This window comes from Salvelinus alpinus, chromosome 2 (genome assembly GCF_045679555.1).
Source record: "Salvelinus alpinus chromosome 2, SLU_Salpinus.1, whole genome shotgun sequence".
Taxonomy (NCBI): Eukaryota; Metazoa; Chordata; class Actinopteri; order Salmoniformes; family Salmonidae; genus Salvelinus; species Salvelinus alpinus.
Window position 1 is genome coordinate 96,942,898 of NC_092087.1, and position 17,739 is coordinate 96,960,636.

At 45.7% G+C, this 17,739-nt stretch overlaps 1 protein-coding gene across 2 annotated transcripts; it reads right to left on the minus strand.

The window, feature by feature from the left end:
* Positions 1-74: 74 nt before the first annotated feature.
* LOC139551568 (retinol dehydrogenase 8-like) lies at positions 75-17,518 on the minus strand. 2 transcript variants are annotated; one of them, XM_071362885.1, is made up of 6 exons: positions 17,226-17,517; positions 10,689-10,850; positions 6,159-6,338; positions 1,502-1,595; positions 1,069-1,252; positions 75-880 (listed from the first exon to the last, which is right to left on the minus strand). In XM_071362885.1, the coding sequence occupies exons 1-6, from the start codon at positions 17,329-17,331 to the stop codon at positions 650-652; spliced, it is 957 nt and encodes a 318-aa protein (XP_071218986.1). In that variant the 5' UTR covers positions 17,332-17,517; the 3' UTR covers positions 75-649. The 2 variants fall into 2 exon arrangements, with proteins under 2 accessions (XP_071218986.1, XP_071218987.1); XM_071362886.1 differs by lacking the exon at positions 10,689-10,850 and having other exon boundaries at positions 17,226-17,518.
* Between the last annotated feature and the right edge of the window lie 221 nt (positions 17,519-17,739).

Here is a 17,739-nt window from a genome sequence, read left to right on the forward strand (position 1 = left end):
ACCATAATTAAGGAACATGACAACAGTAATGGAATGTCATATTTTTGTTCCAATATAAATCACGGACTTCTCAAGAAGGTAGAAAGAGCTTTTAATGTCAAAATAGAGCCAATCCATTCTATTCTAAATGACATACATTACACACAAGATAGTATCTATACATACATAGTCTATGTTAGACAGACAGAAAGGTTACATTTCAACTTCTGTAGGTTCTGCTTCTATCAAAACAAACAGTACAACGTATGGCAGCTCACAGAGGGAGGGACACTTTAAAACTGCAGGGGGTGTTTTGAGTTTGTCTTTAAAGTGTGTGTCTTGACTCTCCGTGTGAGTGTGTGTCTTGACTCTCCGTGTGAGTGTGTGTCTTGACTCTCCGTGTGAGTGTGTGTTGGGTGAGATGTTTCTGGAGCGCAGACATCCACAGGTGAGGTACTGCATACTAGTGTGTGTGTGTCTCTGTGTGCCTGGCACTTGTCTCTGCATGCCCGTGTGTCTGTGTGTGTGTGTGTGTGTGTCTCTGTGTGTGTGTGTGTAGGTGTCTCTGTGTGTGTGTGTCTGTGTGTGTGTGTCTCTGCGTGCCGTGTGTGTGTCTCTGCATGCCCGTGTGTCTGTGTGTGTGTGTGTGTCTCTGTGTGTGTGTCCATGTCTAGTTAGGGGAGATGGTCCTGGAGCGTAGACATCCACAGGTCAGGTACTGCATAGCCTTCATGCTAACGTGCATCAGGGGCCCCAGGTTGAACAACATATGGTAGAAGGCGTGCACTGACAGGCCGCCCGTCTCATCTGCATACTTCAGTGCCACGATGGGCGTGTACAGCGGGTTGGTAAGGTTCCGGAACCGTGCAGAACTGCCCTGCTCAATCACCTTCTTAGTACACTACAGGGGAGTGAGAGAGACTAGTTAGTGCACTGCTGGGGGAGGAAGAGAAGGAGAGAGAGACTAGTTAGTGCACTGCTGGGGGAGGAAAGGGAGAGAAAGACAGAGGGAGAGAGAGAGAGAGAAAAGAGAGAGGGGGGGGGTTGAGAGAGAGTAGGCCACACACACACTCAGACAGGTGGACTAACCCTGGCAATGTCATCGGGGGTCTGTCCTAGCGTCTCAAAGATGTCGACGGAGGAGGGCAGGTAGACGTTTTTAAAGTAGTTGACGGTATCGGCATCGGCCCCAGGGAACTCTTTCTGACGGACGTCCTGAATCATCTTAGATTCAAACTCTGTATGGACCGGGCCTGGCTCTATCATAGACATACTAGGGGGAGGAAGAGGAGGGAGGGAGAGGAGAGGGGAGAGAGAGAAAGAAAGGGAAGAGGGAGAGGAGGAGAAGGAGGGAAAGAGGGACAGAGAGAGAAAAGAAAGAGGGACAGAGAGAGAAGAAAGAGGGGGAGAAGAAGAGAGATCATGTTTTTAATTGGTCCGTCCCGACAAAATATACATATTAAATAAAAAAATAAAGACATTAATTTTGGAAAACATAGCTAGCTGTGTTAGAGAGACTCACGTGACGTTAAACTTGAGCAGCTGTACAGCCAGACACTCACAAAACCCTTCCATGGCAAACTTAGAGGCAGCATACACGTCATTAAACACGACACCTGAGATCAGAGAGTAGTATTTCAGTATTTCAGTAGGATCCCCACTACCACCACACCTGAGATCAGAGAGTAGTATTTCAGTATTTCAGTAGGATCCCCACTACTACCACACCTGAGATCAGAGAGCAGTATTTCATTAGGATCCCCACTACGACCACACCTGAGATCAGAGAGCAGTATTTCAGTATTTCAGTAGGATCCCCACTACTACCACACCTGAGATCAGAGAGCAGTATTTCAGTTTTTCAGTAGGATCCCCACTACTACCACATCTGAGATCAGAGAGCAGTATTTCAGTATTTCAGTAGGATCCCCACTACTACCACACCTGAGATCAGAGAGTAGTATTTCAGTATTTCAGTAGGATCCCCACTACTACCACATCTGAGATCAGAGAGCAGTATTTCAGTATTTCAGTAGGATCCCCACTACTACCACACCTGAGATCAGAGAGTAGTATTTCAGTATTTCAGTAGGATCCCCACTACTACCACATCTGAGATCAGAGAGCAGTATTTCAGTAGGATCCCCACTACTACCACACCTGAGATCAGAGAGCAGTATTTCAGTATTTCAGTAGGATCCCCACTACTACCACACCTGAGATCAGAGAGCAGTATTTCAGTATTTCAGTAGGATCCCCACTACTACCACACCTGAGATCAGAGAGTAGTATTTCAGTATTTCAGTAGGATCCCCACTACTACCACATCTGGGATCAGAGAGCAGTATTTCAGTATTTCAGTAGGATCCCCACTACTACCACATCTGAGATCAGAGAGCAGTATTTCAGTATTTCAGTAGGATCCCCACTACTACCACACCTGAGATCAGAGAGTAGTATTTCAGTATTTCAGTAGGATCCCCACTACTACCACATCTGAGATCAGAGAGCAGTATTTCAGTAGGATCCCCACTACTACCACACCTGAGATCAGAGAGCAGTATTTCAGTATTTCAGTAGGATCCCCACTACTACCACACCTGAGATCAGAGAGCAGTATTTCAGTATTTCAGTAGGATCCCCACTACTAACACACCTGAGATCAGAGAGTAGTATTTCAGTATTTCAGTAGGATCCCCACTACTACCACATCTGGGATCAGAGAGCAGTATTTCAGTATTTCAGTAGGATCCCCACTACTACCACACCTGAGATCAGAGAGTAGTATTTCAGTATTTCAGTAGGATCCCCACTACTACCACATCTGGGATCAGAGAGCAGTATTTCAGTATTTCAGTAGGATCCCCACTACTACCACATCTGGGATCAGAGAGCAGTATTTCAGTATTTCAGTAGGATCCCCACTACTACCACACCTGAGATCAGAGAGTAGTATTTCAGTATTTCAGTAGGATCCCCACTACTACCACACCTGAGATCAGAGAGCAGTATTTCAGTATTTCAGTATTTCAGTAGGATCCCCACTACTACCACATCTGAGATCAGAGAGCAGTATTTCAGTAGGATCCCCACTACTACCACACCTGAGATCAGAGAGCAGTATTTCAGTATTTCAGTAGGATCCCCACTACTACCACACCTGAGATCAGAGAGCAGTATTTCAGTATTTCAGTAGGATCCCCACTACTACCACACCTGAGATCAGAGAGTAGTATTTCAGTATTTCAGTAGGATCCCCACTACTACCACATCTGGGATCAGAGAGCAGTATTTCAGTATTTCAGTAGGATCCCCACTACTACCACATCTGAGATCAGAGAGCAGTATTTCAGTATTTCAGTAGGATCCCCACTACTACCACACCTGAGATCAGAGAGTAGTATTTCAGTATTTCAGTAGGATCCCCACTACTACCACATCTGAGATCAGAGAGCAGTATTTCAGTAGGATCCCCACTACTACCACACCTGAGATCAGAGAGCAGTATTTCAGTATTTCAGTAGGATCCCCACTACTACCACACCTGAGATCAGAGAGCAGTATTTCAGTATTTCAGTAGGATCCCCACTACTACCACACCTGAGATCAGAGAGTAGTATTTCAGTATTTCAGTAGGATCCCCACTACTACCACATCTGGGATCAGAGAGCAGTATTTCAGTATTTCAGTAGGATCCCCACTACTACCACACCTGAGATCAGAGAGTAGTATTTCAGTATTTCAGTAGGATCCCCACTACTACCACATCTGGGATCAGAGAGCAGTATTTCAGTATTTCAGTAGGATCCCCACTACTACCACATCTGGGATCAGAGAGCAGTATTTCAGTATTTCAGTAGGATCCCCACTACTACCACACCTGAGATCAGAGAGTAGTATTTCAGTATTTCAGTAGGATCCCCACTACCACCACACCTGAGATCAGAGAGCAGTATTTCAGTATTTCAGTATTTCAGTAGGATCCCCACTACTACCACATCTGGGATCAGAGAGTAGTATTTCAGTATTTCAGTAGGATCCCCACTACTACCACACCTGAGATCAGAGAGCAGTATTTCAGTATTTCAGTATTTCAGTAGGATCCCCACTACTACCACATCTGGGATCAGAGAGTAGTATTTCAGTATTTCAGTAGGATCCCCACTACTACCACATCTGGGATCAGAGAGTAGTATTTCAGTATTTCAGTAGGATCCCCACTACTACCACATCTGGGATCAGAGAGCAGTATTTCAGTATTTCAGTAGGATCCCCACTACTACCACATCTGGGATCAGAGAGCAGTATTTCAGTATTTCAGTAGGATCCCCACTACTACCACATCTGGGATCAGAGAGCAGTATTTCAGTATTTCAGTAGGATCCCCACTACTACCACATCTGGGATCAGAGAGCAGTATTTCAGTATTTCAGTAGGATCCCCACTACTACCACATCTGGGATCAGAGAGCAGTATTTCAGTATTTTAGTAGGATCCCCACTACTACCACACCTGAGATCAGAGAGTAGTATTTCAGTATTTCAGTAGGATCCCCACTACTACCACACCTGAGATCAGAGAGCAGTATTTCAGTATTTCAGTATTTCAGTAGGATCCCCACTACTACCACATCTGGGATCAGAGAGTAGTATTTCAGTATTTCAGTAGGATCCCCACTACTACCACACCTGAGATCAGAGAGCAGTATTTCAGTATTTCAGTATTTCAGTAGGATCCCCACTACTACCACATCTGGGATCAGAGAGTAGTATTTCAGTATTTCAGTAGGATCCCCACTACTACCACATCTGGGATCAGAGAGTAGTATTTCAGTATTTCAGTAGGATCCCCACTACTACCACATCTGGGATCAGAGAGCAGTATTTCAGTATTTCAGTAGGATCCCCACTACTACCACATCTGGGATCAGAGAGCAGTATTTCAGTATTTCAGTAGGATCCCCACTACTACCACATCTGGGATCAGAGAGCAGTATTTCAGTATTTCAGTAGGATCCCCACTACTACCACATCTGGGATCAGAGAGCAGTATTTCAGTATTTCAGTAGGATCCCCACTACTACCACATCTGGGATCAGAGAGCAGTATTTCAGTATTTCAGTAGGATCCCCACTACTACCACATCTGGGATCAGAGAGCAGTATTTCAGTATTTCAGTAGGATCCCCACTACTACCACATCTGGGATCAGAGAGCAGTATTTCAGTATTTCAGTAGGATCCCCACTACTACCACATCTGGGATCAGAGAGCAGTATTTCAGTATTTCAGTAGGATCCCCACTACTACCACATCTGGGATCAGAGAGCAGTATTTCAGTATTTCAGTAGGATCCCCACTACTACCACATCTGAGATCAGAGAGCAGTATTTCAGTATTTCAGTAGGATCCCCACTACTACCACATCTGAGATCAGAGAGCAGTATTTCAGTAGGATCCCCACTACTACCACATCTGAGATCAGAGAGCAGTATTTCAGTAGGATCCCCACTACTACCACATCTGAGATCAGAGAGCAGTATTTCAGTAGGATCCCCACTACTACCACATCTGAGATCAGAGAGCAGTATTTCAGTATTTCAGTAGGATCCCCACTACTACCACATCTGAGATCAGAGAGCAGTATTTCAGTAGGATCCCCACTACTACCACATCTGTTGACAAGCATTATGGAAAAACATAATAAAACGGGTTTCATCCAATTTTCAAATGAACAACAGACATAATATTCTATGAAACAGCGATTTACATTGGATTTCTTCATCATTACATAAAAGTCCACCATTATATCATATTCAGAAACAGTTTATGATGTTGTACACGGAACCATTGTCATCCTTCACCATCAAAACATAGATGTAGACATCACCTTTTCTGTGTTATCATGTTTGGTTCAGCAGATAGGACAGGAAAACACACTCTCCGGCTATGGCAGAATATAAAAATGGCCGTCACGGCCGCCAGGAGCCGTTTTTGCAATGCCTCCACGTCTGAAAATGTTCAGGGCCTCAAACTGTACAAGTGTACCGAGTTTCGTGCTTTTATGAAAAAGTGAACATATCACATTTGCCACATATCGCTTGGACCACTATGATGTGTGTCCTCTCCTCTTTTTCATATCAGCCAATCAATCAACCAATCAATCAAGCATAGTTCCGTACCCTGTAGTCCCATGACACTGCTGACCACTATGATGTGTCCTCCCTTCCTCTTCTTCATATCTGGCATCACCTCCTTGATCATCCGGATCACACCGAAGAAGTTGGTCTCAAACACACTCTTCATCTCAGCTATACTGATGCTTTCCACCGGTCCCACCAGACCTATACCTGCATTATTAACTAGAGAGAGAGAGGAGGAGGAGGGAGAGGAGAGGTGGGAGGGAGTGGATGGGAGAAGGAGGGGGAGAGAGAGGTGAGAGGGAGGAGGATGGGAGAAGGAGGGGGAGAGAGAGATGGGAGGGAGGAGGGAGAGAAGAGGTGGGAGGAGGAGGGAGAGAAGAGGTGGGAGGAGGAGGAGGGAGAGGAGAGGTGGGAGGAGGAGGGAGAGAAGAGGTGGGAGGAGGAGGGAGAGGAGAGGTGGGAGGAGGAGGGAGAGGAGAGGTGGGAGGAGGAGGGAGAGAAGAGGAGGAAGGAGGAGGAGGGAGAGGAGAGGCGGAAGGAGGAGGAGGGAGAGAAGAGGTGGGAGGAGGAGGGAGAGAAGAGGTGGGAGGAGGAGGGAGAGGAGAGGTGAGGCGGAAGGAGGAGGAGGGAGAGGAGAGGTGGGAGGAGGAGGGAGAGGAGAGGCGGAAGGGAGGAGGAGGGAGAGGTGGGAGGAGGAGGGAGAGGAGAGGTGGGAGGAGGAGGGAGAGGAGAGGTGGGAGGAGGAGGGAGAGGAGAGGAGGAAGGAGGAGGAGGGAGAGGAGAGGCGGAAGGAGGAGGAGGGAGAGAAGAGGTGGGAGGAGGAGGGAGAGAAGAGGTGGGAGGAGGAGGGAGAGGAGAGGTGAGGCGGAAGGAGGAGGAGGGAGAGGAGAGGTGGGAGGAGGAGGGAGAGGAGAGGCGGAAGGGAGGAGGAGGGAGAGGTGGGAGGAGGAGGGAGAGGAGAGGTGAGGCGGAAGGAGGAGGAGGGAGAGGAGAGGTGGGAGGGAGAGGAGAGGTGAGGCGGAAGGAGGAGGAGGGAGAGGAGAGGTGGGAGGAGGAGGGAGAGGAGAGGCGGAAGGAGGAGGAGGGAGAGGAGAGGCGGAGGGAGAGGAGAGGCGGAAGGAGGAGGAGGGAGAGGAGAGGCGGAAGGAGGAGGAGGGAGAGGAGAGGCGGAGAGAGAGGAGAGGCGGAAGGAGGAGGAGGGAGAGGAGAGGTGGGAGGAGGAGGGAGAGGAGAGGCGGAAGGGAGGAGGAGGGAGAGGAGAAGCGGAAGGAGGAGGAGGGAGAGGAGAGGCGGAGGGAGGAGGAGGGAGAGGAGAGGCGGAAGGAGGAGGAGGGAGAGGAGAGGCGGAGGGAGAGGAGAGGCGGAAGGAGGAGGAGGGAGAGGAGAGGTGGGAGGAGGAGGGAGAGGAGAGGTGAGGCGGAAGGAGGAGGAGGGAGAGGAGAGGTGGGAGGAGGAGGGAGAGGTGGGAGGAGGAGGAGGGAGAGGAGAGGTGGGAGGGAGGATGGGAGAAGGAGGGGGAGAGAGAGGTGGGAGGGAGTGAAAGAGAGAAGGAGGGGGAGAGAGAGGTGAGAGGGAGAAAGAGGGGGCGAGATACGTGGGAACGAGTGGAAAGGAGAAGGATCGGGAGAGAGAGGTGAGAGGGAGAAGGAGGTGGGGAGGAGAGAGAGAAAAGAGGTAGAGAGGGGGAGGGAGAAAGCAGGGCGAGGGGAGAAGAGAGAGGAAGGAATAGGGAAACAAGAAGGAAAGAGTGACACTCCTGTTCACATAGGTGATCAGAGCACTCTAGTCTCTTCAGTTGTGTTCCAGTAGTCACCACACAGAGGCAGTATAACCTAAGGCTTTAGCCCAGTCTCCCACTACACTGAGTTATAACCAGGCTTTAGCCCAGTCTCCCACTACACTGAGTTATAACCAGGCTTTAGCCCAGTCTCCCACTACACTGAGTTATAACCAGGCTTTAGCCCAGTCTATGACCTGGGCCTGTATAGTACATATCAGCCATACTCAATTAACGGACCGCGGTTCAGATCCAGATCCAGAAAAGGGTCAATACGGACCGCGGGTCACTACTTTTTAGGAACTCAGTCGGGCTTTCAACTTACTGCTGTTGAGAGTTGTAATAGTAGAACGCACAAGGATGATGAATGACAATATCCCTTTGCCACCTAGGACCTTTGCCATCTAGGACCTTTGCCACTTAGGACCTTTGCCATCTAGGACCTTTGCCTCCTAGGACCTTTGCCTCCTAGGACCTTTGCCACCTAGGACCTTTGCCTCCTAGGACCTTTGCCATCTAGGACCTTTGCCATCTAGGACCTTTGCCATCTAGGACCTTTGCCTCCTAGGACCTTTGCCACCTAGGACCTTTGCCACCTAGGACCTTTGCCACCTAGGACCTTTGCCTCCTAGGACCTTTGCCACCTAGGACCTTTGCCTCCTAGGACCTTTGCCACCTAGGACCTTTGCCACCTAGGACCTTTGCCATCTAGGACCTTTGCCACCTAGGACCTTTGCCACCTAGGACCTTTGCCATCTAGGACCTTTGCCTCCTAGGACCTTTGCCACCTAGGACCTTTGCCTCCTAGGACCTTTGCCATCTAGGACCTTTGCCTCCTAGGACCTTTGCCTCCTAGGACCTTTGCCATCTAGGACCTTTGCCATCTAGGACCTTTGCCTCCTAGGACCTTTGCCTCCTAGGACGTTTGCCATCTAGGACCTTTGCCACCTAGGACCTTTGCCTCCTAGGACCTTTGCCACCTAGGACCTTTGCCTCCTAGGACCTTTGCCACCTAGGACCTTTGCCATCTAGGACCTTTGCCACCTAGGACCTTTGCCATCTAGGAAATGTGTGTGACTGGAACTTCTCAAATAGTAGTTGCAGTGGTGGATAAAGTACCCAATTGTCATACTTGAGTAAAAGATACCTTAATAGAAAGTGAAAGTCACCTAGTAAAACACTACTTGAGTAAAAGTCTAAAAGTATTTGGTTTTAAATATACTTAAGTATCAAAAGTAAATGTAATTGCTAAAATATACTTCAGTATCAAACGTAAAAGTATAAATCATTTCAAATTCCTTATATTAAGCAAACCAGATGGCACCATTTTATTTTTTCTTTACGGATAGCCAGGGGCACACTCCAACACTCCAACATAACTTACAAACGAAACGTGTGTTTAGTGAGTCAGCCAGATCAGAGGCAGTATGGATGACCAGGCATGTTCTCTTGATAAGTGTGTGAATTAGACCATTTTCCTGTCCTGCTAAGCATTCAAAATATAACGAGTACTTTTGGGTGTCAGGGAAAATGTATGGAGTAAAAAGTACATTATTTTCTTTAGGAATGTAGTGAAGGAAAAGTTGTCAAAAATATGAATAGTAAAGTAAAGTAGAGATACTCCAAAAAACAACTTAAGTAGTACTTTAAAGTACTTTTACTTAAGTACTTTACACCACTGAGTAGTTGAGTACCCCTGGTATACATCAAGCATCTAAGGAGCGATGATCTAGGATAAATGTTGCCTTCTAGAACACAATGAATCAGACGACATTGACAGGAGCGGGACCTGATCCTAGATCAGCATATGGCCCCTGAACTGAGGTCAGTTTTACTGTGGCCTCTCCAGTCTCTCAATGAACTATGGTCTGAACTGAGGTCAGTTTTGCATGGTTTATCCCTAATGGTTAAGGTCAGGGTTGAGGGAGGTTAAGATAGATATGTGTAAGAGATGTATAGTTGAGAACGTACAACAACACATAGTCTATTAGACCTTGAATAGATGTACCCTAATACCTACATAGTGTACTACTTTTCACCAGAGCCCTATGGGCCTACGCGCCCTGGTCAAACTAAGTGCACTCTACAGGGAAATGGCACCCATTTGGAACGTACGCCCTTTAGACTCCTGAGTGGCACAGTGGTCTAAGGCACTGCATCTCAGTGCTAGAGATGTCACTACAGACTCTGGTTCGATTCCAGGCTGTATCACAGCGGTCTAAGACACTGCATCTCAGTGCTAGTGGTGTCACTACAGACCCTGGTTCGATTCCAGGCTGTATCACAGCGGTCTAAGGCACTGCATCGCAGTGCTAGAGGTGTCACTACAGACCCTGGTTTGATTCCAGGCTGTATCACAACCGGCCCGTGATTGGAAGTCCCATTGTGCGGCGCACAATTTGCCCAGCGTCGTCCGGGTTTGGCCGGTGTAGGCCGTCATTGTAAATAAGAATTTGTTCTTAAACTGACTTGCCTAGTTAAATAAAGATACTTATTATAATTTTTTTTTTAAGATAATGGCCTCTTGTTTATAGATTTTTTTTGATTTTCAAATCCTAAATGTGTTCCTTAGTTATGGTCTGTTTTGTTTTGACAGAAGTGTTGCCTTGCGTCATAAAAACAGAGGTGTTCCTTCCTGAGTACACAGAGAATAGGGTGCCATTTGGGACGCAGCTCTTCAGAGAAGTCCATAGATCACAAAGGTTGTTCCTTCCTGAGTACACAGAGAATAGGGTGCCATTTGGGACGCAGGCCTTCAGAGAAGTCCATAGATCACAAAGGGTGTTCCTTACTGAGTACGTCTACATGTCTGTCCTTGATTCCGTTGATACACTGTTTGACTGACTCGTCCGTACACACGTCCAACACAGCTAGAGAGAGGCTCTTCCCGTACGCATCACCTGCTGCCTCCACCAGCTTGTCTTTACGCTTCAGGTCTCGCATGGTGGCAATGACTGGAGAGAGAGAGAGAGAGAGAGGAGAGGGGCGAGAGGGGAGTGGGAGAGAGAGAGATTTGGAGGGAGAGAGAGAGAGAGAGAGAAGGGGAAGAGAGAGAGGGAGTGGCGGAGAGAGAAAGGGAGGTTTGTAAACAAAGAGAAAGAGAGGGAGAGAGATGTACAGAGAGCGAGAGAGATGTACAGAGAGAGAGAGATGAAAGGGAGGGAGACATGGAGGGAGAGAGAGAGAGAGAGAGAATAGGGTCAAACAGAGTTCACTGGATTAAACCTGATAATGAGTAAACAGAAATTACACTGTGTGTGTGTGTGTGTGTGTGTGTGTGTGTGTGTGTGTGTGTGTGTGTGTGTGTGTGTGTGTGTGTGTGTGTGTGTGTGTGTGTGTGTGTGTGTGTGTGTGTGTGTGTGTGTGTGTGTGTGTGTGTGTTTGAGCACGTAAGTGTGTGTAATACATTGGTGTTAAACAGAAGTTACAAACCCTGCATGTAAGTGCATGTTTGAGTATGGAATGTTTATATTATTTGTGTGAGTGTGGGTGGGTGGGGTTTTCTATTGTGTGTTGTGTGTAAGTGTGTGTGTGTGTGTGGAATGTGTATGTTGAGAGGTGAGGAGAGGAGGAGAGGAAAGGGTGGGGGGGAAACCACATTCTATAAGATATTATAATAATAAAAATAATAATAATAATAATATTCCCAAAGGACTGAATTTACTTTCTAGCTGGCTATTGTTGATCTTCGTAGCTATTTCTCACCTCTCTCCCCTCCTTCCTTCTCCCTCCCCCTCTCCTTCCTTCTCCCTCTCCCAATCCTTCCTTCTCCCTCCCCTTCTCCTTCTTTATGGAGACCTTTTCCCTCCCCCTCTCCCCTTCTCCTTCTTTATGGAGACCTTTCCCTCCCTCCCCCTCTCCTTCTTTATGGAGACCTTTTCCCTCCTCCTCTCCCCCTCTCCTTCTTTATGGAGACCTTTTCCCTCCCCCTCTCCTTCTTTATGGAGACCTTTTCCCTCCCCCTCTCCTTCTTTATGGAGACCTTTTCCCTCCTCCTCTCCTCCTCTCCTTCTTTATGGAGACCTTTTCCCTCCCCCTTTTCCCTCCCCCTTTGACTAGTTTCTCACAGCAGGAAAACATTCCTGCAGCAACAGGAAATTTGACTTATTGTGTGGATTATGATTAATAGACATTGTTGTAAGAGTTGATACATTCAGAGATTTTACAGTGGAAATTACAAACTTTAGAAGCCCACCAAAAATATCAAATTAAGAATTTTCTGCTGTGCAGGAAAACAGAGTGATCAAATTCAGATAGGACACCTGTATACAGGTTGGAGAGGTTGGAGCAGGGGGCTGCCACACTGGGTGCCCGTGGAGCAGTTGTGGGGGGGGGGGTTAAGAGCCTTGCTCAAGGGTACAACGACAGGCAACGGCATCTGGGATTTCATTCCAGCAACTCCCGGGTCCCGTCAGACCCCGGGATTCGTACCTGCAGTACCTGCCGCCCCGTATAACTAAATCACTGTCAGCTAACTATCTGATGGACTGCTCAGTATCATCCCAGGGGCCGGGGGCCAGTCCACGGACCACAGGTTGCGTATCGCTGGTCTACATCTAACTGTGTATACCACATGGTTCTGAGTATCCTATACTATCCTATACTACTATATACATAACAATTAACCCTATACAGGTTAATATCTACCACATGGTTCTGTGTATCCTATACTATCCTATACTACTATATACATAACAATTAACCCTATACAGGTTAATATCTACCACATGGTTCTGTGTATCCTATACTATCCTATACTACTATATACATAACAATTAACCCTATACAGGTTAATATCTACCACACGGTTCTGAGTATCCTATACTATCCTATACTACTATATACATAACAATTAACCCTATACAGGTTAATATCTACCACATGGTTCTGTGTATCCTATACTATCCTATACTACTATATACATAACAATTAACCCTATACAGGTTAATATCTACCACACGGTTCTGAGTATCCTATACTATCCTATACTACTATATACATAACAATTAACCCTATACAGGTTAATATCTACCACATGGTTCTGTGTATCCTATACTATCCTATACTACTATATACATAACAATTAACCCTATACAGGTTAATATCTACCACACGGTTCTGAGTATCCTATACTATCCTATACTACTATATACATAACAATTAACCCTATACAGGTTAATATCTACCACATGGTTCTGAGTATCCTATACTATCCTATACTACTATATACATAACAATTAACCCTATACAGGTTAATATCTACCACATGGTTCTGTGTATCCTATACTATCCTATACTACTATATACATAACAATTAACCCTATACAGGTTAATATCTACCACATGGTTCTCAGTATCCTATACTACTATATACACAACAATTAACCCTATACAGGTTAATATCTACCACATGGTTCTGAGTATCCTATACAATCCTATACTACTATATACACAACAATTAACCCTATACAGGTTAATATCTACCACATGGTTCTGAGTATCCTATACTATCCTATACTATACTATTCTATACATAACAATTAACCCTATACGTCCCTACATTATACCACATGGTTCTGAGTAACGCACACCTGATTCCCCTAATGAAAGGTTTAACGATGTGTTGATTAGTGGAATCAACTGAATAGTGTTCAGGATTAAAACAAACATATGTTCACCCCTCAGAACCAGGATTAAAAAACACTGTTTTATACTGTTCTATAGATAGCAGCCAGACGGCCCTGAACTACCTATACCTCACGTGTCTGCTGTCTGATTTAGCCTTGGCACCGTGGGCTGATCTTATTATGGGGCTAGCTTAGCGTTAGCACCAAGAATACCCATCCGACCCCACCCTCTGGCTCGCCCGTGGCCCAGGATGAGGCCTCTAAGTGGGGCAGTAAGCGGCCCAGCCAGGGCCCCTCCTGGAGGTTTATGTATTGTCCACCAGGCATTATGACACTGAGAGCAGTGGTAATGCTACTACTCTTACTGATTGGTCTCAGGTTAAGCAGGGATGAGACATAATAACCATGATGTGTAACTTACATACACACTCTTACGTACACAGAGCCTTACATAGCCCAGGCTGCAGACAGACATGTAACCATGCTATGTGTTATACCCTGCTATGTAAGTGTTCTCTCCAATGTGTATCAGTGGTTTCACCTGCTATGTAAGTGATGTATGTTGTGTACCAGTGTTATAACCTGCTATGTAAGTGATGTATGTTGTGTACCAGTGTTATAACCTGCTGTGTAAGTGATGTATGTTGTGTACCAGTGTTATAACCTGCTATGTAAGTGATGTATGTTGTGTACCAGTGTTATAACCTGCTGTGTAAGTGATGTATGTTGTGTACCAGTGTTATAACCTGCTATGTAAGTGATCTATGTTGTGTACCAGTGTTATAACCTGCTGTGTAAGTGCTGATACCTGCTGTGTAAGTGCTGAAACCTGCTGTGTAAGTGTTGTAACCTGCTGTGTAAGTGCTGAGACCTGCTGTGTAAGTGCTGAAACCTGCTGTGTAAGTGTTGTAACCTGCTGTGTAAGTGCTGAGACCTGCTGTGTAAGTGCTGATACCTGCTGTGTAAGTGTTGATACCTGCTGTGTAAGTGCTGATACCTGCTGTGTAAGTGTTGATACCTGCTGTGTAAGTGCTGGAACCTGCTGTGTAAGTGATGAAACCTGCTGTGTAAGTGTTGATACCTGCTGTGTAATTTTTGTAACCTGCTGTGTAAGTGCTGATACCTGCTGTGTAAGTGCTGATACCTGCTGTGTAAGTGTTGATACCTGCTGTGTAAGTGCTGGAACCTGCTGTGTAAGTGATGAAACCTGCTGTGTAAGTGTTGATACCTGTTGTGTAAGTGTTGATACCTGCTGTGTAAGTGTTGATACCTGCTGTGTAAGTGTTGAAACCTGCTGTGTAAGTGTTGACACCTGCTGTGTAAGTGTTGATACCTGCTGTGTAAGTGTTGATACCTGCTGTGTTAGTGTTGATACCTGCTGTGTAAGTGTTGATACCTGCTGTGTAAGTGTTGATACCTGCTGTGTAAGTGTTGATACCTGCTGTGTAAGTGTTGATACCTGCTGTGTAAGTGTTATAACCTGCTGTGTAAGTGTTGATACCTGCTGTGTAAGTGTTGATACCTGCTGTGTAAGTGTTGAAACCTGCTGTGTAAGTGTTGATACCTGCTGTGTAAGTGTTGATACCTAATGTGTAAGTGTTGATACCTGCTGTGTAAGTGTTGATACCTGCTGTGTAAGTGTTATAACCTGCTGTGTAAGTGTTGATACCTGCTGTGTAAGTGTTGATACCTGCTGTGTAAGTGTTGAAACCTGCTGTGTAAGTCTTGATACCTGCTGTGTAAGTGTTGATACCTGCTGTGTTAGTGTTGATACCTGCTGTGTAAGTGTTGATACCTGCTGTGTAAGTGTTGATACCTATTGTGTTAGTGTTGATACCTGCTGTGTAAGTGTTGATACCTGCTGTGTAAGTGTTGATACCTGCTGTGTAAGTGTTGATACCTGCTGTGTAAGTGTTGAAACCTGCTGTGTAAGTGCTGATACCTGCTGTGTTAGTGTTGATACCTGCTGTGTAAGTGTTGATACCTGCTGTGTAAGTGTTGATACCTGCTGTGTAAGTGTTGATACCTGCTGTGTAAGTGTTGAAACCTGCTGTGTAAGTGCTGATACCTGCTGTGTAAGTGCTGATACCTGCTGTGTAAGTGTTGATACCTGCTGTGTAAGTGTTGAAACCTGCTGTGTAAGTGTTGATACCTGCTGTGTAAGTGTTATAACCTGCTGTGTAAGTGTTGATACCTGCTGTGTAAGTGTTGATACCTGCTGTGTAAGTGTTGAGACCTGCTGTGTAAGTGTCACATGGCACCCTATTCCCTACATAGTGTACCCTATTCCCTAGATAGTGCACCCTATTCCCTACATAGTGCATGCACCCTATTCCCTATATAGTGCACCCTATTCCCTACATAGTGCATGCACCCTATTCCCTATATAGTGCACCCTATTCCCTACATAGTGCATGCACCCTATTCCCTACATAGTGCACCCTGTTCCCTACATAGTGCACTACTTTTGACCATAAATCATGTTTTTTATAGAGATAAATCCTAGACTACAGGTTTTTATAGAGATGAATCGTAGACTCCAGGTTTTTATAATCCAATATATCTGACTATTTGGACTAAACCTTCTAACAGCATCGTCACCATTAGGCTGCTGTACACCAGACACACACACACACACACACACACACACACACACACACACACACACACACACACACACACACACACACACACACACACACACACACACACACACACACACACACACACACACACACACACAGAGAGAGACTTTATGTCTCACACATACAGTGCCTACAGAAAGTATTCATACCCCTTGACTTATTCCACATTTTTCTGTGTTACAGCCTGAATTCAAAATGGGTTCAATAGATTTTTTTTTGCGCTCACCCATCTACACACAATACGCCATAATCACAAAATGGAAACATGTTTTGAGAAAAATGTTGCATATTTATTGAAAATGAAATACAGAAACATCTAATTTACATAATTATTCTCACCCCTGATCAATACTTTGTAGAAGCATCTTTGGCAGCGATTACAGCTGTCAGTCTTCCTGGGTGAGTCTCTAAGAGCTTTCCAATCCTGGATTGTGCAACATTTGAACATGATTCTTTTCAGAATTCTTCAAGGGCTGTCAAATTGGTTGTTGATCATTGCTAGGCAACCATTGTCATGTTTTGCCATAGATTTAAGTCGAAACTGTAATTCAGCCGCTCAGCATCATTCCCTGTCTTCTTGGGAAACAAATCCAGCGTAGATTTGGCCTTTGGCTATTGGATATTGTCCTGCTGAAAGGCGAATTCATTTGTGGTTGAATCTGTGTTTGAAATTCACTGCTCGACTGCGGGACCTTACAGGTAATGAGGGATTTATTTAAAAAATCACTGCTAAACACTATTATTGCACACAGAGTGAGTCCATGCAATTTATTATGAGACTTGTTAAGCAAATTTTTACTCCTGAATTTATTTAGGATTGATGTCACAAAGGGGCTGAACACTTATTGACCCAAGACACTTCAGCTTTTCATTTTTTGTATTAATTTGTAACAATTTAAAAAAATACATAATTCCACTTTGACACTATGGGATATTGTGTGTAGGCCAGTGACCAAACATCTAAACTGTATCCATTTTAAATGCTGTAACACAACATGTGGAACAAGTCAAAGGGTGTGTGAATACTTCCTGAAGGCACTGGAGGTTACTCTCTTACCGTGAAAGCGCTGTTTCTCGTCCTTAGCGAGCATCACCGCCATCCTCAGCCCGATCCCAGAGGAGCAACCGGTGATTAGCACCACTTTTTGTCCTGGGTTCGCCATGGCTCTCCTAACGTTTTCCCCTTAACGTTCAAACAACTAATGTCGCTTCTCTCCTCTCTCCAGTTGGCACATCGGGAATGAGCAAGCAGCAGCGCAAGCAAGATGACAGGGGCTTTGCGTTGAGAGCCACTGTAAGCGGATAACACGCACGCACGCACACAAACACACACACACGGCGTTCCAGAGTCACATGGACTGCACAGACCTACGCGAAGATTATCTAACCCGTAGGCTACACTGTCGGTTGATCACCTGGTGTGGCCTCCCCGCCTCATCTGTTGAGCTCGGCAGAACAGTAATGACTAGGCCAGGGACGGGGACACCGTTTCACTCAGATATTACAGTAACAACTGTAAACGTCTCTCTCCATCCTATGGCAAAATGTTTTTCGAAATTCAGCAAACTTGC

Coding starts and splice junctions, on each gene's coding strand:
- LOC139551568 (XM_071362885.1), bottom strand. CDS start 17,331: ATGGCGAACCCAGGACAAAAAGTGGTGCTAATCACCGGTTGCTCCTCT. Junction 6,339..10,688: donor CAGACATGTAGACGTACTCA/GTAAGGAACACC, acceptor CTCTCTCTCTAG/TTAATAATGCAGGTATAGGT. Junction 881..1,068: donor CCCCCGATGACATTGCCAGG/GTTAGTCCACCT, acceptor ACTCCCCTGTAG/TGTACTAAGAAGGTGATTGA.